The following is a 25,019-nucleotide window of genomic DNA, read 5'->3' as shown; positions in this document are numbered from 1 at the left end:
CCCCCCCCGCCCCGCCCCGGCAACCACCAGTCTACTTCCGGACTCTACAGATTTACCTCTTCTGGACATTTCCGAGGGTGGAATCCTGCGACACTTGTGCTTGGTGTCTGGCTTGTTCACGTAGCACGTTTGTAAGGTTCATCAATGTTGTCTCATGTGTCAGTCCTTCATTCCTTCCTGTGGCTGAATAACGTCCCGCCGTGTGGAGAAATGTGTTCAGTTTCTCCGCACAGCCCGTTGCTGGGCACTGGCTTGTCTTCGCCTTGAGTTCTCGTGAGTGATGTGGCTCCTGGCTCTCTCGTCCTGAGCGTTAAGATGCTGGGAGCTGCCCGCCGGGCGCATGGAGCCGAGATGTGTTCCTTTGCCCTGCCCTGTGGCCTTCCTCTCTCCGATCGCATCGCAGCTTAGCCGTTCTGATGTTGGACGTTCAGGTGGTTGGGAGTTGTTATGTTCTTGTCCTCCTGGAGCTCTCATGTTTCTGAGCGGCAGATACTCAGGAGTGGACTTGCTTGGACAAGGGTTAGTGCGTGGTCAGCTCTACTGGGTGAATGCCAACCTGGTTTTCAAAGCGGCTCTGCTGGGGCGCTTGGCTGGCTTGGGGTTCTGAGTTCGAGCCCCACATTGGATGTAGAGATTAGTTAATAACAGCAACAACAACAAGGGCAAAGCAGCTATGCTAACTTGTACCCCACCTTTTTCTTTTTTCCACGCAAACTTTTGCTTCACTTGGGGTTTCTCCTGGTGTGTGTGGGGTGACCTCTGGTGTCTTTTCTCTGATGGCTAGCCAGTTGTTCCAAGGGCGCTTACGGCAGAGCCTCACCTGTTCCCCTGACTTGAGACGCAGGCTTTCTCCCGTCCTGGCTTCTTCCGGGGCTGGTGTCTGCCCCTGGATCTTCCGCTGTTTCAGGCACTGCCGCTGCAGTTACGCCTGGCCTCTGTCTCTCGGTCTGGCCCCCGGCCTCTAGCTCAGTATCGGAGCTGGGGAAACTGAGGCAAGGCACAGTTTGAATTTGGGTCTTTCTTGGGACTTCTTGAGGTAGAACCTTGCCCCGCTCCCTTCTCTCCTCCTCAGCCTGACATCCACTGACCTCACTCCTCTCCAGCTTGGTGGCTCCCACTCTCCTGGATACAATTCCTTTCACGTGATCTGTGAGCCCTCTGCAGCCCATCCCAATTCCCTTCACGTCTGGCCTTCTCGCTGCACCAGCCTGTGACTCCGTGAGATGTCCGCAGTTGCTCCTGGCCTTCCCCTCGCACATGCTGCTCTTCCCCCTCTCCCCTGCCGCCCAGGCTGGGCCGGGTGTCCGCTCTGCCCACAGCCCTTCCATTTCCCTTGGATGCAGTGCTGGGCCCTTTGCCGCCTTTCTGGCCTCCCCCAAGGGGTGCTGAGCTGCTCAGGGGCAGACACCCAAGTTGGCCCTGGCTGAGGGTGACCCAGGTCCCTTGTGCCCCTCCTCCGCCCTGGCAGGTGCCAACATTGCGTCTGGTGAAGAAGTTGCCATCAAGCTCGAGTGTGTGAAGACGAAGCACCCGCAGCTGCACATCGAGAGCAAGTTCTACAAGATGATGCAGGGAGGAGGTGAGGGCTGGGCGGGGCCCGGGGGCGGAGCCTGAGGAGCTAGGGTGGGGTGTGCGTGCATGCGTGCCTGGGGGGCCCACCCTGACACCCACATCTCTGGTCCTCAGTGGGAATCCCATCCATCAAGTGGTGCGGAGCCGAGGGGGACTACAATGTGATGGTCATGGAGCTGCTGGGGCCCAGCCTCGAGGACCTCTTCAACTTCTGCTCGCGCAAGTTCAGCCTCAAGACGGTGCTGCTCCTGGCCGACCAGATGGTGAGTCCCCGCCTACGCTCCCCAGCCAGGGGCCCTGCCGGGCTTGCGGCTTGGCTTGCGGCTTCCCTTCCGACCTCTGTTTCCCCACCGGGCACAGGGTACTAGCCCTGCCTCCTGCCTCTGGAGGATGCCACAGCAGGGGGCAGTGACAGGGACATAGGACAGGCTTGGTTCCTGGACCATTGGGTGTAGAATAGGGGGGGGTTTAAATGCAGATCTCCAGGCCTCCTGGGGTAGGACCGGGACTCTGCCCTCGGGTGATTCTAAAGCCAGTGATCACACAGACCTGGGTCGCACCCCAGTGGGGTGTGTCTAGGTAATCGCTAAGCCTCTGTGAGCGTCTGCTGCCTCAGACGGGAGTCTCCGCTTTGCTGGGCTGTTGTGGAGTCGAGCGGGACACCATGCAGTGCCTGGATCGGAGCAGATGCGTGCCCACTGATAAGCAATCCTTAGATCCTGAAGCCCTTTACAAGCTCAGGGCAGGAAACGTTTTTAAAAATAGAAAAGCGTAGGATTTTGGACCCGGAATGATACATGAGCTCCTGTTGGTAGGCAGGGGTCTGGGTCTGCGGCTGGCCCGCGGAGGTCTGCACACGCCTGCGGTTTTGGGCTAAATGTGTGTGTGCAGAGGGGCATTGTCAGATTCTCCCAGGTCATGACGCTCGGTAGGAAATACTGGGCCAAGCCAAACGAGGCTGTTGGTTTTCAGAAGCCTGGGACCCAGAGACAGGACTGACTTGCCAGGGGACGTATCTTGGGCATACACGTTAAGTTTCTGACATAATGGGTCAAGGAAGGGTCTGTGTGTCTGCTTGACTTTGGTGTCCTTTGTAAGCTAGGGGACAAATCCTGTCTTTTGTCCTCCCATCTCTGTCACCCCACCTGAGTTGAGGCTTCACTGGTGCCCCTCCCTCTCCTCCCTTCCCCCACAGTCTGGCTGCCAGAAGAGCCTCTGAAATGCCTGTCTAACTCCGGCTCCTCAAGTCCGATGAGTAGAGCCAAGCAGCAAAGGCTTCCTTGTGGGCCTAGATGCCTTTCTGGGCTTCATTTCTGGATCTTGCCATTAGCTCTCCTAGCTTACTCTCTCTCTCTCTCCCTGTCTCGCAGCAACCTCAGTGAGCTCCTCTTTCAGAATTCCTGTCTGTGTCACTTCCTCCAGGAAGCCTTCTCCAACCTGTCCCCTGAAATCATCTCACATAGTTGCAGAGACACAACGTTCTCCCTTACCCAGGGCAGGGACCACGGATGTGTGTTCTCCGTCCCTACCGCCCCAGCCGTCAGGCCCCAGTCCAGGGCCTGGCCCCGAAGGCTTGGTGAAAGCCTCTCCCTGGACCGCTTGCTGAATGACGTGCTGTCCCCTCCCCCAGATCAGCCGCATCGAGTACATCCACTCCAAGAACTTCATACACCGGGACGTCAAACCGGACAACTTCCTCATGGGGCTGGGGAAGAAGGGCAACCTGGTGTACATCATCGACTTCGGCCTGGCCAAGAAGTACCGCGACGCCCGCACGCACCAGCACATCCCCTACCGGGAAAACAAGAACTTGACTGGCACTGCCCGCTACGCCTCCATCAACACCCACCTGGGCATCGGTGAGTGTGTGAGGCCTGGGAGCCACGTGCACCCGTGGGCTAGCGGGCCAGGCCCTGGCTTCCTGCAGCTGGGTGTATGCCCGAGCTGGGCATGGCAGGCCCCTTCACGTGCCTGACTTCATCCGCCCAGCAGCCTGGTATAGCGGGGGGGACAGTCCCCTTTTCATTGTGTGGGGGGCGTGGGCTCACAGGCGCAGCACGGCTGCTTTGGGTTGTGCGGCTTGGCAGGTACCAGAGTCCGATTTGACCCCGGCCCTCTCTGAGGCCACCCTTGTGCCCTGTGCCCCGAGGGGGCTGGCAAGGAGGCACCACCATGCCTGCTGTATAGCTGTCGAAGGAGCTGGAGAAACTAGGCCCAGACAGTAGGAGAAGCTGGGCCCCGGGCCTTTTCCTGTGGAAGGGTTGCTGTAACCTCTGTCTGTTCATGTTGGAGTTGTAGCTAGCCGGCGTGCGGGGCCGTGGGCTGAGGGGGTGGGGGCGGTGCCCCTCAGCTGAGGAGCGGGCCCTGGAGGAGGGGGGACCTGGCCTCAGTTGGCCAGGAGCTCCAGTGGACCCTGCCCCTCACCCTGTCCCCGACTCCGTGCAGAGCAAAGCCGTCGAGACGACCTGGAGAGTCTGGGCTACGTTCTCATGTACTTCAACCTGGGCTCCCTGCCCTGGCAGGGCCTCAAAGCGGCCACCAAGCGCCAGAAGTACGAGCGCATCAGTGAGAAGAAGATGTCGACGCCCATCGAAGTCCTCTGCAAAGGCTACCCCTGTGAGTAGCCCCGTGGGGGAGGCGGCTGGCCTGGGAACCCCTGAAGGCCTCTCGGAGGGGAAGACGAGGCCACACAGCCTGTGCTGGACCACCGCTGCCGCAGGCGTTAGTCACAGGCTGGCTNNCTGTCACTGCTCGGCCCCTCTCCCGCCTCATCTCACGAGGGCTTCATATTAGGGGAAAAGCTAGTTCTTTCCCGCCCTGTGAGCCTCCTTTACCATCCACACAGGACAGGCCCGTTCTGACACTTCTGCTCACCACACGTGGGGGGGTTCCCCCCACCAAGCAATTCTCTGTGACACCCATTGGGTGTCCTGTAGCTTGACTCCATTTTGACATGGTCTGCCTGGAGATGGCAGGAGATCGCACAGGTTCGGGGTTCGATCCCACGAGACTCCCCCCACCCCCCACCCGATGCCGGTCACGAGACCCGCTTGCCACCTGTGCTCTGACCGGCTGGCTCTGAGGTTGCCATGCCCCCTCTTCAGCTGGGATGAATTTGCTAGAGCAGCTCATGGGACTCAGGGCAACTGACTTTGTACCACTTTATTCAAGGCTGTGATAAAGGGTGTGGATGAACAGCCAGATGAAGTCGGACATAGGGTGAGGTCTGGGGAGGGCGTGAGCCCGGGGGCTTCTGTCCCCTCCTGTACGTGGATGTGTTCACCAACCCGGAAGCTGTCCAAACCCCATACTGTTGGGATTTTTATAGAGGCTTCCTCGTGTAGACATAGCGATTACGAACTCCATTTCCAGCCCCTCTCCCTTCTAGAGAAGTGTCTGGAGGTAGGGCGCTGAAAATTCTAAGCTTCTAAGCATGGCTTGGTCTTTCTGGTGACCAGCCCCCACCCATCCCATTAGGAGCCCACCCAGAGTCGCCTCATCGGAACAAAAGATGCTCCTAGCACTCTTAGCACTTAGGGACTTACGAGGGTTCTGGGCGCTCCCGTGCCAGGAACGGGGGCAGAGACCAGTATGTACTTTCTGTTAGCCACGAGGGCTCTCCCCGCCCCTGCTTGCCAGAGGAGGGGATGGAAGTTTGCCTCCTGTGGCTTCGGTCACGGTGGGAATTCCCGCTGGGCCCTCGACTGTCCTTTGGATCTTATGACAGCTCTTGACCTGCCATCCGCATGCCCGGTCCCCAGAATGATTGGCAAGGGCAGGTAGAGCTGTGGCCTAAGGCCCTGCGGTGCCCCTTACTGCGAGGGGGCGCTTGCTCCCCGTTCCCAGCCCTCTGGGTCTAGTCGAGTCTTCAGGGCTCTGCTCACCGGCACGCGAGGGTTTTAGCGCCGTAAGGAGGACCGTCGTTCTGCTCTGTCGTCCTCTTGTCCTTTCCTAGATTGAAAGTGTTTGGAGGGACAGTGGTGAGGGTGGGTAGGACAACCCGGGGTACGGCGGGGAGTGGGGTGCCTGGGGAGCCTGGGCCTCATGGTGGCCTTTTCTGTGACCTCTGCCAGCTGAGTTCTCCACATACCTCAACTTCTGTCGCTCGCTGCGGTTCGACGACAAGCCGGACTACTCGTACCTGCGCCAGCTTTTCCGCAACCTCTTCCACCGGCAGGGCTTCTCCTACGACTACGTCTTCGACTGGAACATGCTCAAATTCGTGAGTCACCTGGAGGCCAAGGCGGGCTTGGGGGACTGGACGGGGAAGGCCCCGACTCCTGAGGCCAAAGTGACCCTGTGGTGGGTGGGGCTCCCGAAACAGGGGGGCTATGAGCTGGACAGTGCAAGCGACCTCGCTGGGCTCCCGGAGTCCCCGCGGTCCCCCCACTGCAGCCTCATCTGTGGTGACCGCGCGTGCCGCTGCGGGCAGCGGGGCCCAGGCAGGGCACCACCTCCCGCCAGGCCCAGGAGGACCTGGCCGGGCCTTGAGTCCCTCCTAGGTGCCCTCGGCGGGGCGTGGATGGCACTGGCGGGCCCCCCGGCTGTCCTGATTGTCGCCTACACCACCCTGCTTTTGCTCTTCTGCACAACCCAGGCAGCTGCCTTCACCGTGGCCCCTCTGGCCAGCCTGGACCCGTTCATTGTGGTTTCTTTCTTCCTGGTCATGGGACCCTGGGTCTTGCTAGGCGGTTGCTCTGTCTCCCTCTTTTAAGGGTCTTGGGGGGGGGGGGGAGAGAAGCGTCCGTCAGCAGTTCCCGGAGCTCCGGAATCTGTGAAATCGTGTGTCTTGTTTCACATCTCTTCTGGAAAAGGGGGCTTCCTCGAGCCAGGCTCAGCCCCGTGACAACGAAGCTATTGTGCTGCCCTGCCCCCACCCCTGTCCCTGTGCCGGGCCCACGTACTCGCCCTCATACTGGTAAGGACCCTCCGAGGCCTGGCCTTTCCAAGATTTACCACATGGCTGGGCGAGCACAAGAGGCTGAGCCTCTGCTGTGCTCTCTGTCCCTTCCAGGTGCCCGGCGCCCCTGGGCACCCAGGGCCCTCCAGATAGGCTCATGGAGGAGGTGGAGGAGCTGCCCCCCCAAAACTACTGGCCTGTGGTCTGGACTCCGGGGCCCCAGTTCTGACGTCACCAGGTGTGTCTGAGCCCATCGGGGCCAGGCCTGAGGAGATGTCCCTTGGCGTGGTGGGGTGCAGTGGACAGGGAGTGGCGAAGGCCCTGCCGTGAGATTCTTGGGGATGAATCAGCTGTCTGATGAACCGAGCCTGAAGGAGGGATCATGTTCACTGCCCTGGAGGGCCTGGCGGGGATGGGCGCCGGGAGCAGCCGCAGCAGGACCCCGACGGTGGCCTCTGTATTGAACCTGAACTCATTAAACGCCCCCACCTGTACCGCGCTTCGTGCTGGTGGGCCTCTCCTTTCGTGGCGGATGCCAGACGCTCAGGCCCTGGGGGCTTGTTCTCCTGGACGCGGGGGGTGGGGGGGGAGCAGCGAGTAGGCTTGCGCCCATCTTCTCTCTGGGTCTCAGGCGGGGACCTGGTACTGTTCCCTAAGGAGTTCGACAGAGGTTGGGCGGAGAACCGCGGCCCCACGGGCCAGGAGACTCGAGGGGTGGGGGTGGGCGATGGGCAGCGGGGCACCTTTCACCCCAGACCTTCCAGCTGGGAGTGTGGCCGAGGGCCAGGGGCCAGCTCCTCTCGCCAAAGAGCATTTGTGGCTCAAGGCATCTGGACACTGGGCACTCACTCCTCCGTGTAGGAAGTCATTCCGGGGTCGGCTTCGGGGACGGGCTCGGCCCTTCCTGTCAGTGTAGCTCCAAGAACGGGTTTTACGTTGTCGAGCTTGGGCCACGCAGTATGGTAGCCACTGGCTACGTGTGGCTGCTTCTTCGTTAAAATTAATCAAAGCTGAAGATGTGGTTCCTCAGTCGCGTTTGCTGCACTTCACGTTGTCAGGCGCCCGCGTGGCTGGGTAGTGGCTGCCATACCAGCAGGCAGACGTGACCACTTCCGTCCCCACGGGAAGCTCCCTGGGACAGTGCTCTAGACGGCTCCTCCCAGAAGCGCTCATGGGACCGTCCAGCTGACAAGATCTCCTCGCAAGCCAGGCCAGGAGCACCCTCCCCGCCATTACTGACACACCCCTTCCCGGGGTCCCCTTTGAGGCAGGCGCTAGAGTCAGAAGCTGAGTAGAGGTGCCAACAGCCTTATTCTGCACCGATCTCTGCCTCGAGGGGCTGGACTGGATCACGGGGCGCCTTTGACCCCAGCCCCACCACGGTGAGCTCCACCGTCTGTACCTGCCTGTTGGCGAAGCACCTGCAGACGTGCGACGGGGACTTTCCACGCCGTCACCCCACGGCCAGGCCCCCAGTGCCAGCACCTACCTACGGACTGGACCCCAGGCTGCGCACCAAGGGCTACGGACCCCTGTGGGAAGGATCCCGCCCTTGACTAAGAGTATCTCTCCTCGAAGTGGCCACCCCATTCAGCATCAGGGCCCCGGCATCCCTGGATCCCCGGAGCCTGGGACGGTGCCCGCAGCGCACGGAGCCGCTGTGTTCCGAGGTCCAACCAGCAGGCCAGGAGGAAACTCGGTGTAGCCAAGGACAGGGGTCCACACAACAGGGCCGGATGCTTGTGTGACTTTGATGTTGACCTTTTGTGTTTTCTGTGGGCAAATAAAAGCCAAGAAACCTCCCCGGTGTGCATTTCTTGAGGCGTCACTGGTTGAATGGAAACGTGGAGAGTGGCTTCTCCTGCTCTGGGGCTGGCCTTGACCCGAGCCTGCTGGGGTCACCAGGGGCAGGGGCTCCAGCCCTCTGTGCAGTCGCTCGCCCCAGGGCTGTAACGCTCTGAGCGGACCCCTTGGCTTCACTGGCCTCATTGGCCCAGGCCGGGGAGGAGCTCGTCCCTGCCTGGCCCGCAGGTCCCCTGAGCCCAGCTGCAGCTCTCACCGCAGGCCTGCTCTGCTTTTAGCTGAGCCGCTGCTCTCTGCTGTCCTATCACCGAGTGAGCCTGGGGCCGGGGGAGTGGGTAGAGACCGGAGTCAGGAGCTAGAACCCTGGTGGTTCCAGGCCTGCCTGGACAGGCTTGTGGGTGGGAGGGCTGGGGATGTGCGTCCCTCCTAAGTCCTCTGGGGGTACAGGGTAGGATTGGGTGGCAGAGGCCAGGATTCAAACCCTGGCTCCGCCCCGAGCTGTGTGACCCCACACAGGTCATGAGGGCTCCTTGGGCCTCGATTCCTCACTGGCATTTAGGGATCATTCTGATCCCCAGCCCCTATCTCCTGGAGTTGCATAAAGTCAAGGGGCACCCCCAGCCCTCATTTCCCAAGGACAGCAGGGCTTTCTCGGCGAGGTCCCTGGGAGAGACGGGGCTGCAGCAGCCTGCATCCCGTGGCCCGTGAACAGGTCCCCCACTCAGCCTGCAGCTCTCTCCTCCACAGATGCGGCCCCCCTCATGCCAGCCCCCTGCCCTTCCCTGTGGACGACCCCAGGACCAACTAGGTAATGCGGCTGGGTGCCGCTCCCACGTCGTGCTCCTCTCTCTGAGCCTTTCTCCTTTCCTCCTGCGCTGGGGTGGCAGCGGCTGGAGGGCAGGCCCTGGGGGCTCACGGAACCCTTCGGCCCCAGCCTGCCTGGTGGGCCTCTCTTTCCTCCACTGGGCATCTACCCCATTCTTCCTCAAGCTCGCCCTGAGCTCCTGTCTTGTCCCAGGGCCAGCAGCATCTGTGCGAGCCCCGGGGCCTCCCCCACAGCACCTGCCAGAAGTCATTGCAGGTCCAGGGACGGGGAAAGAACAGCCTTTGACAAGCTCCCCTGGCCGGCGCCCTGGTTCAAACGCTGGCCCTGCCTTTAGCCTTGTTCCTCTTTCTCTGGGGCTCTGAACACTTGCCCTGCTTGTTTGGAAATGTGGAGGGGCCGAGCGCTTTGGAACACGGTAGGGGCCAGGCTGGGAGGGCCAAGGAGTGCCCTTGGTCGTTTCGGGGCATTAGCCCTCCCAGCTCTGCCTCAGCCCCATGAGACCAGGGGAGAGTGACCTTGCCCTGCTCCTCAGACCCAGCTTCCTCCTTCCTCCCGTTGGTTGTGTCGCTTTGTTTCTCTGTACTGTGTGATGGGCAGTCATTTCCAGGCCTCTCGGGCTTCCTGCCTCGTGGGGAGGAGGTTGGACCAGAGGGTTTCTAAGCTGCATCTTCCCCGGGCGCCCACACGGCCTCCTTGCCTGTGCTCTGCCCTGCGGGAGCGCTGAATCTCAGAGCACCCTGACCTCGCGGGCCTGACCGGGTCTCATCTCGTCCCCACAGGGTGCAGCCCGGAACCCCGAGGACGTGGACCGGGAGCGGCGAGAACACGAGCGCGAGGAGAGGATGGGACAGCTCCGGGGGTCCGCGACCCGGGCCCTGCCCCCTGGCCCGCCCACGGGGGCCACCGCCAACCGGCTGCGCAGTGCCGCCGAGCCTGTGACTTCCACCCCAGCCTCCCGCATCCAGCAAGCTGGTGAGCGGGGCCCGTGGGCCGTGGTCTGGGCCCGAGGGGGGCCGGGGCAGCCGGGGACCTGGACGCTGAGGGCGGCCTCCCCCGCCTCTCGCCCTCCAGGCAGTACCTCTCCCAGAGCGATCTCACGAGTCGACAGAGAGAGGAAGGTGAGCATGAGGTTGCACAGGGGTGCGCCCGCCAACGTCTCATCCTCCGACCTCGCTGGGCGGCAAGAGGTCTCCCGGATTTCCGCCTCCCAGGTGAGCGGCCCTCACTCCGCCCTGCTGTGCCTCACCTCCGGGCCAGGCCGCGGCCTGGAGGGCGTCGGGCTCGCTCTGTTCCCACCTCTCTGATAACCTTGGAGCAGCCCCTTCTGTTGAGCAGGGATTGGCTTCATTTCATCTCCCGCGGTTGGCTTAGCCCCCGTGAGCAAAGTAGAAACTGAGGCCCAGCAAGTGGTAGAGATGGGACCCTGCCTTCACGACCAGGCCCCAACCCGGGTGGGCAGAGGGGAGCTCACAGAGGAGGGGCTCGTGGTCCCCTCCGTCAGGAGGTTCCCCTCGGGTCCCGGTCGGCTGAGGGTGGAGAGTTGGGCAGATTCTGCCGGCAGTCTCACTTGGGACCCCGTTTAGACTGGGCAAGTTGGGAAGGGGGAGTCTGTGGTTGCCCAGGAAACGTGTCCTGGCAGAGGCGGGCAGGAGACCGGCTTTGGTCCTTTTGCCTCCGGTGGCTGAGCCTCAGGACGGGCCTCGAGTGGGAGTCTGGTGGCCCCGATGTGCGTGTGGCCCAGAGCAGCTCCGTCCTAGGGTCATTGAGGTCACACCCCCTTCCCTTGGCTCCAGGGGCGGTGGGGGCGGGCGGGCGCGGAGCTCCGCGGTGGGGAGAGACTGGCCAGACTGCCATCATTAGCGGCTTATGCCCTCTGTACCTCTCCTCCCAAAGACAAGTGTGCCATTTGACCATCTCGGCAAGTGAGGAGGAGCCGCCATCGGACCAGTATTTGCTTAGGTGAGTGAGTCAGCGTCTGCTGCAGACGCAGCCCAGCCAGGTCTAGAAACACCCATGGCCCCGGGGGGGAGATGAGTGGATGTTGTGGAGTCGTGGGGGAGTGCAGCCCCCCGCCAAATCAACAGCTCTTGAGAGAATTTACCTCAGAGCTGCTTGGCTCAGCCCAGTCCTCGCCAGCTCATTTCTGCTGGAAAAACTCTTCCCCTGCCCTCAGGCCAGTCCTCCATCCTCTGCCCACCCCCCTTGCCTGAAAATAGTCTGCAGAATCAGTTCTTAGCAGAGAGGATCCCAGGGCCCACACCCCGTCCTCCCCCAGGCCTTTAGTCCTGCCTCAGGGCTGTTGAACAGGTCCTGCAAAGCACTGGGAAGAGGGTCCTGTACGTAGGAGTTGGTCTGCTGTAAAAGAAGGCCCTTGGTGGCCTCCACGAGCCCTCTGGCCAGCAGGAACCTCGATGGGACTCCCATGGCTGGGACTCCCGGGGCCAGATGTGGGCCTGAGGCTTGGGGAAGGGGAGGTGGTGGAGGTTTGGGGGGGGGGTTGTGGGGGGAGATGTCTGAGCTTCCTGGGGCATATGTGCATGGCAGGGGGCTTCGCCATCTTGGCCTCACCCCAGGACATCCTGAGCTGAGGTGCTTTGCAGAAATTCATTCCATAGATAGAGCTGGGACGGGAACCAGGGCTTGCCTTCGCCGGCTCTCAGGTCCGGGAACCAGTCCTTCCACGGCAGCGTGGGGCATGTGGCTCACCGAGAGGATGAGGAGGGAGAGAGATGTTGTTCTTCCCAGGAGACTGGAGCGCCCACTAAGTCCCCGGAGAGGGAGCAGCTCAAAGCCTCGGGACAGGAGTGTGGGGACTGCAGGTGGTCTGGCGGATGGGCGGCCAGAGGCAGACATGCACCTGATCTGTCTTCTCTCCCCCTTCTAGTGTCTTCACTGTATTTTCTTTTAAAAAACAACAACAACAAAAAGATGGGGGAAAAAACCACTCAAAAGAACAAAAAGAAAAAAAAACCCAGCATAAAACCGACGATGGATTTTCTTTTTTTTTTTTTTTTTTTTTTTTTTTTTTTTTTTTTTCCGCCAATGGCAAGAAGATGGGATGCCTTCAGCACAGAGGATTCTTGTCCCTACGAGTTTTCCCACTGTCCACAACCTTCAGGCTGCCAAATGCTTCCCAGACACTGAGCTACACATGCGAGATGCCACGGCCCAGCCCCAGCCAACACCGACACCGGCCGGCCGGGAGGGGCTGTCTCTGTGTTGGACATGCAGCTGGTCAGGTGCCATCAAGAGGCGGCCTGAGGAGCCGGGGAACGGTGTGGTTGGTCGGGGGCAGATCCCACTGGGTGCTGTTGAGCCTTGGACCCCAGGAGACAGGCACAGCCCCCCTACGGCCCCGCAATGACTGTGGCCGAATCTCTGTGTCGGGCTGCTTCCAGGGTCCCCTGAACATCTGGGTCTCTTCTTTGTCTCTCCAAGAAGACTTTGAGGAATGGGTGGTGAGGTGGTGGGGGCTGAGATTCCTTGTGTGCGTGTGTGTCTGTATCTGTGGTAGCTCCCAGGACAGCAGGTGCCCTGCCCCACCTGCCAGGCGGACTTTCGGTTCTCATCCTCCTAACAAGGACACGGGGGTAGGCAGTGACTTCCGTGGCCCTCCAGAAGGGCCCAGACGGTCCTTGCCACTACCGACCCCTGAGACTGCCAGCAGCCTGTGGCAGCCCCATCTCCTTTCCCTGGTCTTAGGGCAGAATCCGTGGAGACCACTTCCAGAAAGCATCTGGCTCCTGGGTTATAAATTAATTCTCCGGTCCTGACACTCAGCTGGTGCCCCACCCTCCCCGGTTTAGGCCTCTCTCTCGAGGAGGAGCCTGGGGTCAGGGCTGGGCACTGATTTATCTACCCCTCCTAGTTAACACCCATTTTTACTTTATTTTTATTTGTTTCTCCGTGTGTGTATTTCCTAATTTATTTACCTCTTTTTCCCCTTTTTTCTTTTTCTTTTTTTTTTAATTAAAGAGCAAAGCTTTTTATTACTTTGTAATTTAAAAAACTGAAAAAAAAATACTGAAGAACTTTGGGGGGAATTTTGTACTTTTTTCCTGTGTAAATATTGGACTTTTTTGAGCTTTATTGTGGTTGTTAATTTGAAGTAATAAAGTAGAAAAGGATAAAGTGACATGGGCAGTCGTTGGTCCACCTCTTTGCTCTGGGGGTTTCTGCCCAAGCAGACCTGGGAGAGGGTGTGGTGGGGTGAATTGGGGGTGACTCGGCCAGTGATTGGTGTTAATCTCCCAGCCTTCAGATGGGGAAACAGTGCACAAGTAAAATGACTTGTCCAAGGTCACACAGCTATTTTCTCTGGCAGCAGAACCGGGATTCGAACCCCGCCATTGACCAGGGAGCCCTGTGAGTGAGGGTCCTGGAGTCGGGTTCTGGTGCCAACTGTGCCACCAGGGGCTGTGGGTGCTTCCTTCAGTCCGCCCTTGATAAAGGAGCAGCCCTCAGCCTTGCCTGCCTTTGTCTCGCCGGCTTAAAGAAGAATTTGTCAGTTTATCCAACACCGTTTACATTTCAACTTCTCATTAACCCAAGAGCCACTGTTTGCCACAACCAACCCGCAAGACAAGAGCAAAGCCACCTGACTCATCAGTCGGCCTGGAGAGAGGGCAAGGGCTCGGAGAGGTTCGCCAGGGGGCATTTTGAAGTCCTGGGTGTAGCTCAAACCCCCAGAACGAAGGTCCCTTCTGTGCTGGCATTCGAAGACCCTGTGACCCCATAGCCTGGCTCAGGCCCGGGGAAGGGTCCTGCTGGCCCTCCGCGTAAGGCTCAGGCAAAGCGGGTCCTTATTCACAACCATCACAGGTGGGGGTGGGTTGTTACTCAAAGCCAAGAAATACCAGAAGGCCCGATGGTACACGCCATGCACTGGAGCTGACCACAGGAAAGCCCGTCGGAGAATTAGTGACCCCCCAGCTCTCCATGCCCTCCCCTCAGCACCTTTTAGGCAACATACCTGACATCAAACCATAAGTGTGGTGTTACCAACTCCAGGCCTGGAGGGAGAATACAAGGGGAGCTCATTTTTTTTTTTAAGATTTTATTTATTTATGTGAGAGAGAGCCAGCGAGAGAGGGAGCACAGCAGGGGAGTGGGAGAGGAAGAAGCAGGCTCCCAGCGGAGGAGCCCGATGTGGGACTCAATCCCGGACCACCGGGATCACGCCCTGAGCCGAAGGCAGACGCCCAACGACTGCGCTAGCCAGGCGCCCTGCTCTTTTTTTTTGGAAAATCTTTATGTGTAATCTTTTGCAGCAAAGACCTCAGTAGCTAGTAACGCTAATGTGTTCTGTGCTGTATTAAAATTCCAATTTTAATATTACTACTAAATGTATACCTATGGAGTAAAGAAGTGTTTTTACAGTTTGGGGGGGTTATTGTCCTTGGAATACGCTGTCAGAGTACAGGGCCCAGAAGTAACTTGAAATTATTCGTTTCTCTGTGTGGTTATTGTACTGATTTTAATGGTGAGTTAGTGCTCTCCCCTCCCTCCAGCCCCCTCGTTTGCATTTTATTTTTTGGAGATGTTACATATACGAGAGTCAAGCTATATAAAAAGTTACAATCTGAGAATCACTCCTGTTCCTGGCCCCACCCCCGGCCCCTCCTACCCATGATCTTCGCTGGTTTCTGGTTCATTCTTCCTGTTTCTTATTTGGCAAGCTTATGTATATGGGAGTGGGTGGTGGCTGACAGTCTCTGAGGAAGTGACATTTAGCTGAGGCCAAAAGTGACCAGGATGTGTCAACCATGCAAACAGTTTATTTTTATTAAGTATGCCAAATAATCGCCCAGAAATTTTACCCAGACTGGAGGGGGCAAACATGCCACTTGGTGAATCATTTTCATTCATGCAACAAACAAACAGTGACTGGGCTAGTGTGGGTGCCAGGGATGCCAGGTGCTGGGCCGAGGCGGAGTGGTATGCAGGGGTGGAGGCAGGGAGGCCAGGGCTGGAGTCCAGAGGGCCAGCTTGGCTCCTGTGACCTTGGGCATTGTCTGGGTCCTGGTTTTCTCCTCTGTAAAATGGGGGTGATAATACTTGCTTCAGAGGGTGGTGGGATTAAATAAAACCACAGAACAATGTAAGGGTGAGGTCACTGAGGGCTCTCCACGTCGCACCTTGTTCCCAACCCTTTGCTCAGACTGATCCTATGAGATTGGTATATAATGATGCCCATTTTATAGATGAGGACATTGAGGCACATAGAAACCTGCCTAGCTTCATGGCCAATGCCTTTAATCCTCACTATACCCAGGCACTCGTAAATGCTCGGTAACAGTAACTATACTTTTCAAACATGAGATGTGACCTTGGCTTCCAGGGGCTCACAGCCTAGTCAGGGGAAAGAGACAGACTAGCCAATGGCTCATCCCGATCCAGAATCCGGTGTGAGATGTTCAGTGTGAACTAGAAACAATGGAGGGAGGGAATGTGTCTGGGGTCATCAAGGACGGTGTTTGAAAGATACTTGACCCGAGCCTGGAAATGTGAGTAGCAGTTCGCTGGGGGACAAGGTGAGGGAGAGTCATTCCCAGCCGAGGGAATAGCCTGTGCAAAGGCCCACAGGTATGAAGTAGCTTGACATTCTAAGAGAATTCCAAGCACGGGGAGGGAGGGAAGAAGATGCAAACGGGCTGACACCGGAGGACACAGAGGTAATTGATTCCACAGAAGTGGGGATTCTTCGGAAGGCTGTTCTTACCTGAAGCAGCTCATTCTTTTCGGGAGAGGGAGAAGCAGGCTCCCCGCAGAGCAGGGAGCCCGATGCAGGGCTCCATCCCAGGACCCCTGGATCATGATCTGAGCCACAAGCAGATACCTCACCAGCTGAGCCACCCAGGCGCCCCAGCAGCTCATTCTTCTTGAGCCCTGGTTTTCTGCTCTGTAACGTGGGAGTCATCACGCGGTACAGAAGCCGTAATTCCCCACTAGCCCGACCACTTCAGTGCCTACTCTTCCATCTGCCAGCACCTGCAATGTGCGAAGGGACTGACCAGGGGAGTGGGCCCAATGGACGTGAACTTGAAGAATGTGCATCTAGCAACAGCGGGCAGGGAGACTGGAGGATGGAGAAAGAAGGCAGGGAGAAGGGTTAGGGAGTCATGGTCACATCCCAGGCAGGAGGCTTCCAGAAGGCAAGGATGTCTGAACCGTTTCAGAACACGGTCTGTTCCAAGCCCGCTGAGAGAGAGGAGTTGAGGCTCTGGGGTTACCGGCCTGGGAACCCCGCAGAACCACGGAGCGAAAGCAAGTGACGGAGAGGTGCGTTCTGAGTTCCAAAGCAAGGGGAGGCGGCCAGGGGGGAGGGGCAGGGCTGGGGGCGGGGCATCAGGAAGGAGGGCACGGTCAGCGGACTCCAAAGAGCAGTGGCAGGGGTGAGGCTGCCAAATAAAGAGGTTCTGGCTGATCATTGCGTCCTAGTTCCTTTTTTTAAAAATTGGAATATAATTTAGAAAAATGCGCATATACTAAGTGTACAGCTCCATTGCTCCTCACCCGTTTCTATTCACCTGGGTAATCGCCACCTGATGAAGAGGTAGGGACTGGAGGTGCTCCAGCAAGCTCCCTCAAGCCCCTTCCCATCCAGTATTCCCCCACGCCCATGCATACACAGGGCACCGCTCTTCTAGAGTCTCTCAGCAGCTGACCTTCTGACTCTGGGGAACAAGAGCTGGAGCAGGGGGCGGGAGGAGGCAGTGCGCTCAGGAGCCTGACCCGAAGAGGAAGACCTGGGCCTGGGGCCCACTTGGGTGGGCAGGTGGGAGGAAGTGGTTTTGAGGGAAGAGGTGTGCAAGTATTTAGAGGCCAAAGAACCCTTGAGGAGGGGGACCAGTGCTGGCAGCAGCAGGTTGAGAGGAGCAGGGAGGGGAGGGGACACCAGGAGAACCTGGTCTGGGACAAAAGGAGGGGCAAGGCTTCCAGGGAACTCACTTCCCCTGCAAAAAAGTGCAAGCCCCTCGTGTCGCTGCGCTGCTCCCTCCTGGGCGGTGGCATCCCGGCTCCATTCCTACCTACAGTTAGCAGCCCCCCAACCCAGGGCATCCCAGGGAGAGTGGATCGGGGGACCCCTGCAGCCTGCTCCAGTGGGGGCCACCCCAGCAGAGCTCCAGCGAAGGGAAAAAGCCTTCTCCTCCGACATCCTCTCTCCCTCTGCCGCTCCCCCATCCAGGCTCTGGCATAGTTAGAGCTCAGAACTCCGAGCCCTGCATCACGTCGTCCTTCCCGGAGCCTACCCCATGGGCGCCCACAGAAGCACGTCAGTCAGTCCAAGGGGTAAACACATTCCCAGCTCCAGCCTCACACGGCGATCCCGGGCACGTATGACTCTGGCTCAAGCCACACTTGTCTGGGGCCCTGCTGGCCGGTGAGGGAGGAGGCATCTGGTGGGCAGGATCCACGTTGCCCTGGGGACATCAGTCCCCCTCCCCTCCTCCTCCCTGCCAAATCTTCTTTCACCCTAGCCACAGACCAACAGCATCTCTCGATGGTCCCGACTGTGTGAGGCTGTGTCCCCGGCCTGCTGAGGGTCAGGAAGCTGCCCGGCAGGGCTTGCTTTCATCAAGGCCGGGCTGCCCCTGAGGGAGAGGCTGTGGGGGTGGCGGGCAGCCCAGCCAGCTGCGGGGGGTGAGCAGAGCGGAGGGCCCAGCCCTGGGGCTCAGGGAGGCTGCCCAGGGACCCCTGCAGGCCCCTGGGAGAATGGCATGGCAGGTAATTACACCTCCCGAGGCTTTTCATCCCAGCATCTTCAAAGCACCTATGATTAAGGTGCAGCCCCTTTGAAGTTGTCCCATCCGGAGTTACCCAGTCAGGCCTCTCGCTTCCTCCTCTCCTCCCTCTCATTAAAGCCTCTCTGAGGGGGGCGCCTGGGTGGCTCAATCCTTGGGCATCTGCCTTTGGCTCAGGGTGTGATCCTGGCGTTATCAGGGTGTGATCCTGGCGTTATGGGATCGAGCCCCACATCAGCCTCCTCCACTGGGAGCCTGCTTCTTCCTCTCCCACTCCCCCTGCGTGTGTTCCCTCTCTCTCTGGCTGTCTCTCTCTCTGTCAATTAAATAAATGGAATCTTTAAAAAAATAAAAAAATAAAAAATAAAGCCTCTCTGAGAAAACCCTGAACCCTGCTTCCCTAGCTCCCTGCCTGCCTCCCCACCCCCCCCCCAAGCCTCCACGTGCGGTGGACCTCCCTTTCCCGAAGGCAGCACTCCAGGATAGTTGTTGGCTGCAACCTGGGATTTTGTAGAGAATCTGAAACATGTTCCTAGGAACTCCAAGGAAATTGGCAGTAAATCCTTCTTTTGGGCCTGTTTGCATTTGCTTGTTTGTTCGTTTTGGCTAGATAAATTAGAAGTGAGACTTGGCCTCCCCTGCGTTAGAGGGACAGGTGTGTGTGTGTGTGCGTATGTGCGTGCGACTGAGAGATGGAAAAAGAAGCTTCTCTCCTGTGTCTCCAACTCAGGCTTTCTTCAAAGCAACCTGGAAACCATCACCAGCCACATTCCTGATTTATACACATACCCCCCAGGTGGCATCTCCAAGAAATGGCCTCGTTCTGCTGATGGCCACTGACGCCCACCCCACCCCCAGCGTCACCACCACTACAGGAGAGGCTGTGCGAAGTCAGAAGCATTTTCTCTTGCTGCCTGATTTTCCTAGTCCCTGGGGGGGCTTGTATGGGTCCTGGGTTCATGTCACAAACATGTCCTCATCTGCCAGATGGCAGTCACTGCTGCTTGCTGATCTAATAAAGAGCTTTAGCACATTGCCTGCACATAGTAAATGCTCAGTAAATAATAGTCGAGCTGCCCGTGATGACGAGCTCACCAAAGCCAGCCCCGGTGTGTCAGGTTCTGGGAATGCGAAGATGATTAAGACCTTGTCCTTTTTTGCCTTCCATTTATAGGAGCAGTATTCTCCTGACTTCCAGAAATTTGCTATGCATTTTAGATCATACACACACACGCATGCATACCCCCCAGAAATATACACGCACATATCTATTTGCATAAATGAGACATCCAGTACTGAGATCGTTTCCCTGCCACTTAATAACATGTCCAGGGGAACTGATGTTTTATCAGGGACCCCAAAGGAGGGGCGGAACGGAAACGGGGTGGAGGTAGGAGTGGGGAGCATGTTCCAGTGATGCGAACCGCAGCGCCAACGCCCTGACTCCAGAGGAAAGATGGCTGCTGGAAATGGAATCGCTGATGGCAGTGTTTGAAGCAGGTTTGCTTAAGGAAACTCAGCCCAGTTTGAGCCTGTTTGTGTTTTCGTTCCAAACAGGAATCCCAGAAAGGGCCTTCTTACTGCTTATATTTGAAAACAACACACGGAGTGCTCCTAAGGTGCCAGGCCCTGTGCTCGCAGCCTTACTCGTGTTACCTCATTCCATCCTCACATTAGCCCTGAAAGGTGGGTACTGTTATTACCCCCCATTTTACAGATGAAGAAACTGAGAACCTAAACGATTTGCCCAAAGTCTTACAGCCTGTCCGTGGTGGAGCTGAGAGATTTGAACCAAGTGATCTGGCCACAGCACAGGCTAAAGGCCTCAGAAGAGCTACCGCTCCTGATGGCTCTGTCCTAGCTCCCTCCATGTCTGCCGTTGAAGTCACACTTCAGAACCCTGTCCTTTCTGGGTGACCCTGGGAGAGCCACTTCAACGTTCTGAGCTGCTGAACATCTGACGGTTCTTCCTCCCCAGCGCTCTCTCCTGGTTCTTCCGGACATTCCATATTCCTTAAGAGACTCACCCACCCGTCCCTCTCAATACTTTTGGTTCAGAAAGGGCTGACTCCACCCCCTGGCTCGGGGGGGCGGGCCACGATCTAGGCCTGGCCAATTGGAGCACTGCATTTCCTGGCTACACTGATTGGCTTAGAGATGGGAACGTGACCCAGACGGGCCAATCAGAGGCATTCCTGAAACAAAACTTTGAGAATTCTTGAGAAAGAGGTACTCTGCCATTGTCACTAAGGGGAGAGACCACCTGAGATGAGGTCAGCGTACAGGCGCGCGCACACGCACACACGCAAGCCAGAGAGCCATAGTGTCCCAGTGACCGTGTGTGAGGCCTTCAATCTATCTCTGCTGTTCACTTCCTACTTGAGTCCATAAATTCAGTTTCTTTGTTTAACTTGAATTGGGTTTCAATCTGTTTGCAACCAAAAGGGTCTAATTCAGGTAAAAAGTTAGCTGGGTCTTCAGCAGTCACGTTCTGTAGACCAGAGCACAATCATCAGCCGTGTGCACAGTAGTGTGCTGACATTTTCATATATCTATTTCTCAGGACAATCCTGCCAGATGCGTTGTTCTTACTTTCCACTACTTACTGATGGAGAAACTGAGACTCAGAGAGGCAAAGCCACATGCCTAAGGTAAGGTACTCTACTAGGAAGTAATGCAGCTAGGTCTGTGCTCTGTCTGCCACCCCATGCTGTCTCTCCAGGGCTCCAGGCCAGGTCTCCCACAGCATCCTTGGGGACAAGTAGGAGACACAGAGGCTGCAGGTAAATGGATCTGGAGTGCTCTGGGCTCTGGGCCACTCATCGGCTTGCACTGCTGAGGCCTTGGCTCTTACCTCTGCGCTCCCCCACCAAATGCTAGGAATGGATTTTGGATGCAGAGATAACCCAACCTGGTCTCTACCGTTGAGATATTCTCAGTCTGATGGGGGGAGACAGATGCATTCAAATGAATTTATAATGCACAGTGAGAAGAAAACAGAAGGAAACCATAAATCATTTCTTTAAATAATATTTTTTTCTTATTTTGAAAATATTACATGCTTTTTGCCAACAAATTTTGGAAAATACAGAGAAACAAGATGGCGGGGAGGGGGAAGTTAACCAAACCAAGATGCATAATCCTGCCACTTAGAAGTGTTGTTGACACTGTTGACATTTTGTCACACTTCCTTCCAATCTTTCTTCTAACCTTTTTTTTTTTTTTTTACAGAGTTCAGATTGGGTTGTCATGCAAATTTATTACTTCCTTTTTACTCAGTATTGTTCCTAATCATTTCCCCATGTCATTAGAAATGTATAAAGAGGGGGCGCCTGGGTGGCACAGCGGTTAAGCGTCTGCCTTCGGCTCAGGGCGTGATCCCAGCGTTATGGGATCGAGCCCCACATCAGGCTCTTCTGCTATGAGCCTGCTTCTTCCTCTCCCACTCCCCCTGCTTGTGTTCCCTCTCTCGCTGGCTGTCTCTCTCTGTCAAATAAATAAATAAAATCTTAAAAAAAAAAAAAAGAAATGTATAAAGAGGCTATTTTAAGATCTACACAATAGGCTGCTGTATGGATATACCAGAATTTACTTAACTATTCTTCGATGACTTTCAGACTATTTCCAACTTTTTGTTAAGGAGAAACTAATTAAGACAGCATGGGGAAAATGGGGGAGGTGGGGATCAAGAAGGAATTAAAAGATGACCTCTAATTTGGTCTTGAGGAAAGAGTAGCTATTTGCTGGAGGGGAAGAAAGGCATTCTGCCTTCTGTGGCCACTGGGCAGGTATAAAGGTGACCGGTGGGCTGGGGAACTGTTATGATTGTACAGAGGTAAGGAGACCTGAATCAGGGCAGTGGCTCCAGGTGGGGAGAGAAGGGATTGATATGATCAGTGTCTTTGAGCCTTGATGGGTGGGCAATTACACGGAGCAGGGAGGGGACAAAGGCAATACAAATTGATCTTCATTTTGGAAAGCCTGGGGGAGAGGATGAGGAAAGGCAAAGCAAATAACCAGGGCTCCCAGTGCCCCCTGCTGACCTGCCATGTCACTCGGGCCAGGTGACTTTCTGTCTTTAAGCCCTTTTTGGCAGTCCAAGCCTAAAAATACCCACCACTTGTCTCTGCCCCCCGGCAGCCTAGGGCCTCTGTAAGTTGAGACCCAAGAGTTTGTACCCTTGATGAGCAGGGACCGAGAACCTGAATTTGGGTGTGGCTTGGCCTGAACACTCAGCAGATGTTGGACTGTGTCTAGTTTGTAAACTGTCCATGCTAAGCATACGAAATAGTGAGGTTGGGACGAGGACTTTGCCAGGAGGGCTGGGAAGTCATAAGCAGATGATCAAAATACAACTGGCAACCTTGTTCTGTGTGTTGGGTTAGCCCTGAGGAACTTCTTACCTGAGGCTGGGTGAGAAAGTTTTCTACAGGACTCTTTCTAGAAGATATTCATTAATGCGACAAACACTCTTCGAGCGTGTTCTCTGTGCCAGCCCCAGTATTAAGTACTGGGGTTACATCAGGAAACAAAAAGAATAAACATCTTTGTCCTCACAGGCCTTATGTTCTACCGCTGGAAGAAAAACAGAAAAACGGCAAACTATATATTATGATAGAAATTAAGTGATATGGGGGAAATAGAGCATGGAACAGGGGAATCAGGAGCGCATGTAAGCGGCTTAGCAATTTTACTAAGGGGCCAGGGAAGGCCTCACTGAGTGAGAACATCCGAACAGATCCTGGAAGAAGATGAGGGAGGGCTCATTGGGCTCTCTGAGGGAACAGTGATCCTAGCAAATGGAACAGCCAATGCAAAGAATTTGAGGCAGGGGATGCTTGATTTTTTCTCAGAACAGCAAGAGGTCAGTGTGGAGGGAAAGAAGAGGTGGAGATGAGGTCAGACATGCCTCAGAATGCCAAATCAAGCAAGGCTTTGTAGGGATTTGTAAGGACTTTTGCTTTTACTCAGAATGAAAGGGGGGGGAGGCAGGTGATGGAAGTTTTTGAGCAAAAATCTGCCATGTTCTGACTTAGGTTTTAAAAGAATCCCTCTGGGGTACGTGGGTGGCTCAGTGGGTTAAGCATCTGACTTCAGTTCAGGTCATGATTCGGGGTCCTGGGACGGAACCCCATGTCTGGCTTCGTGCTGAGTGGGGAGTCTGCTTGTCCCTCTCCCTCTGCTTCTCCCCTTCCCTCTTCTGCTCATGCCGTCTCAGTCTCTTAACCCACTCAGACTCTTAACCCACTGGGCCACCCAGGTGCCCCAATAAATAAAATCTTAAAAAATAATAATAAAAAAGAAAAGAATCCCTCTGACTCCCATACTGACACAGCCTGGGGCAAGGTTGGAAAAAGGGAAACGGGTTAGGAGAACTGTTCCGATAATATTGGTCAGTTTGGGCTGCTGTAACAGATTACCATAGACCGGGTGGTGTATCAACAGGGATTTATTTTTCACGGTTCTGGAGGCTGTAAGTGTCAGATCAGGGTGCCTGCCAGCATGATTGGGATCTGTGAGAACCCTCTCCTGGGTTACAGATTGCCAACCTCTTCTATTCTCACATGGCAGAAAGGCCAGGGGGCTCTCTGGGATCCTTTTTATAAGGGCACTAATCCCATTCATGAGGGCTCCACCCTCATGACCTAATGACATCCCAAAGTCCCCACCTCCAATACCATCATATTGGGCTAGGATTTCAGCATATGAATGGGGAGGGGCACATTCAGTCTATAACAAGGATATTGCAGTGATCCTTGGCAGAAACTGGATGAGGGTGTTAGCAGAGGAGACGGGGTGGAAAAGGTCAGAGTCTAGATATATTTTGCAGGTAGAGCCAAGGATTTTCTGCTTCAGTGGGTAAGGGATTCAGGGATGACTCCAGGAATTCTGGCCCCGGGGCACTGGAAAGACAGAGTTGCCAACCGCTGTTGGGGGAGGCTGTGAGGGTGCAGGTTTTTATGTATATGGGAGGCACATTGACTTTGAAATGCCTCCTGGACCTCAAGTATGAGGTGTTAAGTAGACAGTTCAAGGGAGGAGTCTGGCAAGGGGATAAAAATAAATTTGGGGATCTGGAACACACCAATGCCAGAACTTGATTGTTTTTCAGTTAACCTAGTAAGGTGTGGTCCTGGCAAAGAGCAATGGGGTAGGCAGCTTGAATGACATCTGAAAAATTTTGCTAGTTAGGCCGCCTAGAGACAGGCGGGGCAAGAATGAAGCGCCGCTAAGTGGATTGGAAAGAAAGTCTCTTTCTCTGCTCTGCAATTTCATCTCGCTTGATTGCATACAGCACTTCGGTACATATTAATTTCACAATTCCACACGCATCCCTCACTCGACAAATAGCCATTATATATTGTTCCGACTTCAAAACCGGCCCAAGTGGAGGAAATTAGGGTTAAGAAAGTGAAGTGCCAGAGAGCCCGCGAGTGTCGGGGACAGAGCTTGGAGCCCAGGACTCGGTCCGTGCACCCCCAGAAGCTCTGTGGTGGGTAGGGTTGGGGAGTCGAATCGAGGCGGGTTTTGGCCGGTTTGTTTGCGAGCGGCAGGAGAACCGAGGTCGCTCCCACCACCCACCTCGCGGCGGGCTGGGGGTTTCGGGCGCGGCCCCTTTAAGGCCGGGCGGGTGATCTCAGCCCCGCGCTCGCCGCCCCGCCCTCCCCGGAGGCGTGCTCAGTGCGCAGGCGCGCCGCGGCGGCACTCCGCTGGGCCCGGGACCCGCCGGCGGCGGCGAGAAACCGGGGCTGCGGCGCCGCCCGCCCGCCCCGCCCGCTGAGTCCGGCCGCCGCGCGCCGTCCCCACACGCCACCGCCGCCGCCGCCGCCGCCATGGGCTCCTGAGGTACCCGGCCCGGTCGGCCTCGCGCCGGAGGCCCTGAAGGGGGCGGCTGCGGGCTCCCGGGGGCGGGGGGCTGCTCCGTTTTGGGGAGGCCCGCGCAGGGAGGGGGGTGCCCCACGGGTCGCGTTGGCCGCAGGTCCCCGGGCGGGGAAGGTACGAAGGTGGCCGGCCTGGCCGAGGAGGGAGGGGGCGTCCGCCTCCCAGCCCGTCCCGCCCTGCGCCTCCTCCCCGTCCTGCGGGGTCGCGGGGCCGCCCGTGGGTGTGCCTTGGCCCCCTCCTGGCCAACGTGGCAGGCCCTCGCCTGGATTGTAATCGGACCTGCCTGTGGGGG

At 56.9% G+C, this 25,019-nt stretch overlaps 2 protein-coding genes across 9 annotated transcripts in view; both read left to right on the top strand.

Annotated features, from left to right (window-relative positions):
- LOC103676389 (casein kinase I) overlaps positions 1–12,042 on the top strand; it is a 31,340-nt gene extending 19,298 nt beyond the window's left edge. For 3 of the 6 annotated variants that reach the window (XM_040637530.1, XM_040637531.1, XM_040637532.1), the window contains exons 3-12: positions 1,469–1,579; positions 1,687–1,835; positions 3,203–3,431; positions 4,018–4,188; positions 5,646–5,794; positions 9,023–9,083; positions 9,881–10,073; positions 10,173–10,312; positions 10,995–11,060; positions 11,986–12,025. In XM_040637530.1, the coding sequence (XP_040493464.1) occupies positions 1,469–1,579; positions 1,687–1,835; positions 3,203–3,431; positions 4,018–4,188; positions 5,646–5,794; positions 9,023–9,083; positions 9,881–10,073; positions 10,173–10,312; positions 10,995–11,011 (1,220 nt within the window). In that variant the 3' untranslated portion in view covers positions 11,012–11,060; positions 11,986–12,025. Of the gene's footprint in view, positions 1–1,468; positions 1,580–1,686; positions 1,836–3,202; positions 3,432–4,017; positions 4,189–5,645; positions 5,795–6,386; positions 6,491–6,586; positions 8,275–9,022; positions 9,084–9,880; positions 10,074–10,172; positions 10,313–10,994; positions 11,061–11,985 lie in introns of those variants that run through there. The other 3 variants (XM_040637529.1, XM_040637533.1, XM_040637534.1) reach the window with 3 other exon arrangements.
- An 8,433-nt stretch (positions 12,043–20,475) lies between these two features.
- Positions 20,476–25,019, top strand: part of TMEM184B (transmembrane protein 184B) — a 52,552-nt gene continuing 48,008 nt past the window's right edge. Inside the window, exon 1 of one of the 3 annotated variants that reach the window (XM_040637526.1) lies at positions 20,476–20,496. In XM_040637526.1, coding sequence (XP_040493460.1) covers positions 20,488–20,496 — 9 coding nt within the window. In that variant the 5' untranslated portion in view covers positions 20,476–20,487. Of the gene's footprint in view, positions 20,497–24,654; positions 24,692–25,019 lie in introns of those variants that run through there. The other 2 variants (XM_040637525.1, XM_040637528.1) reach the window with 2 other exon arrangements.

The sequence above is a fragment of the Ursus maritimus genome, unplaced genomic scaffold, assembly GCF_017311325.1.
Source record: "Ursus maritimus isolate PB19 unplaced genomic scaffold, ASM1731132v1 scaffold_21, whole genome shotgun sequence".
In the NCBI taxonomy this organism is placed as follows: Eukaryota; Metazoa; Chordata; class Mammalia; order Carnivora; family Ursidae; genus Ursus; species Ursus maritimus.
The sequence above is the reverse complement of the archived record's forward strand: the minus strand, read 5'-3'. Positions and strand labels throughout refer to the sequence as shown.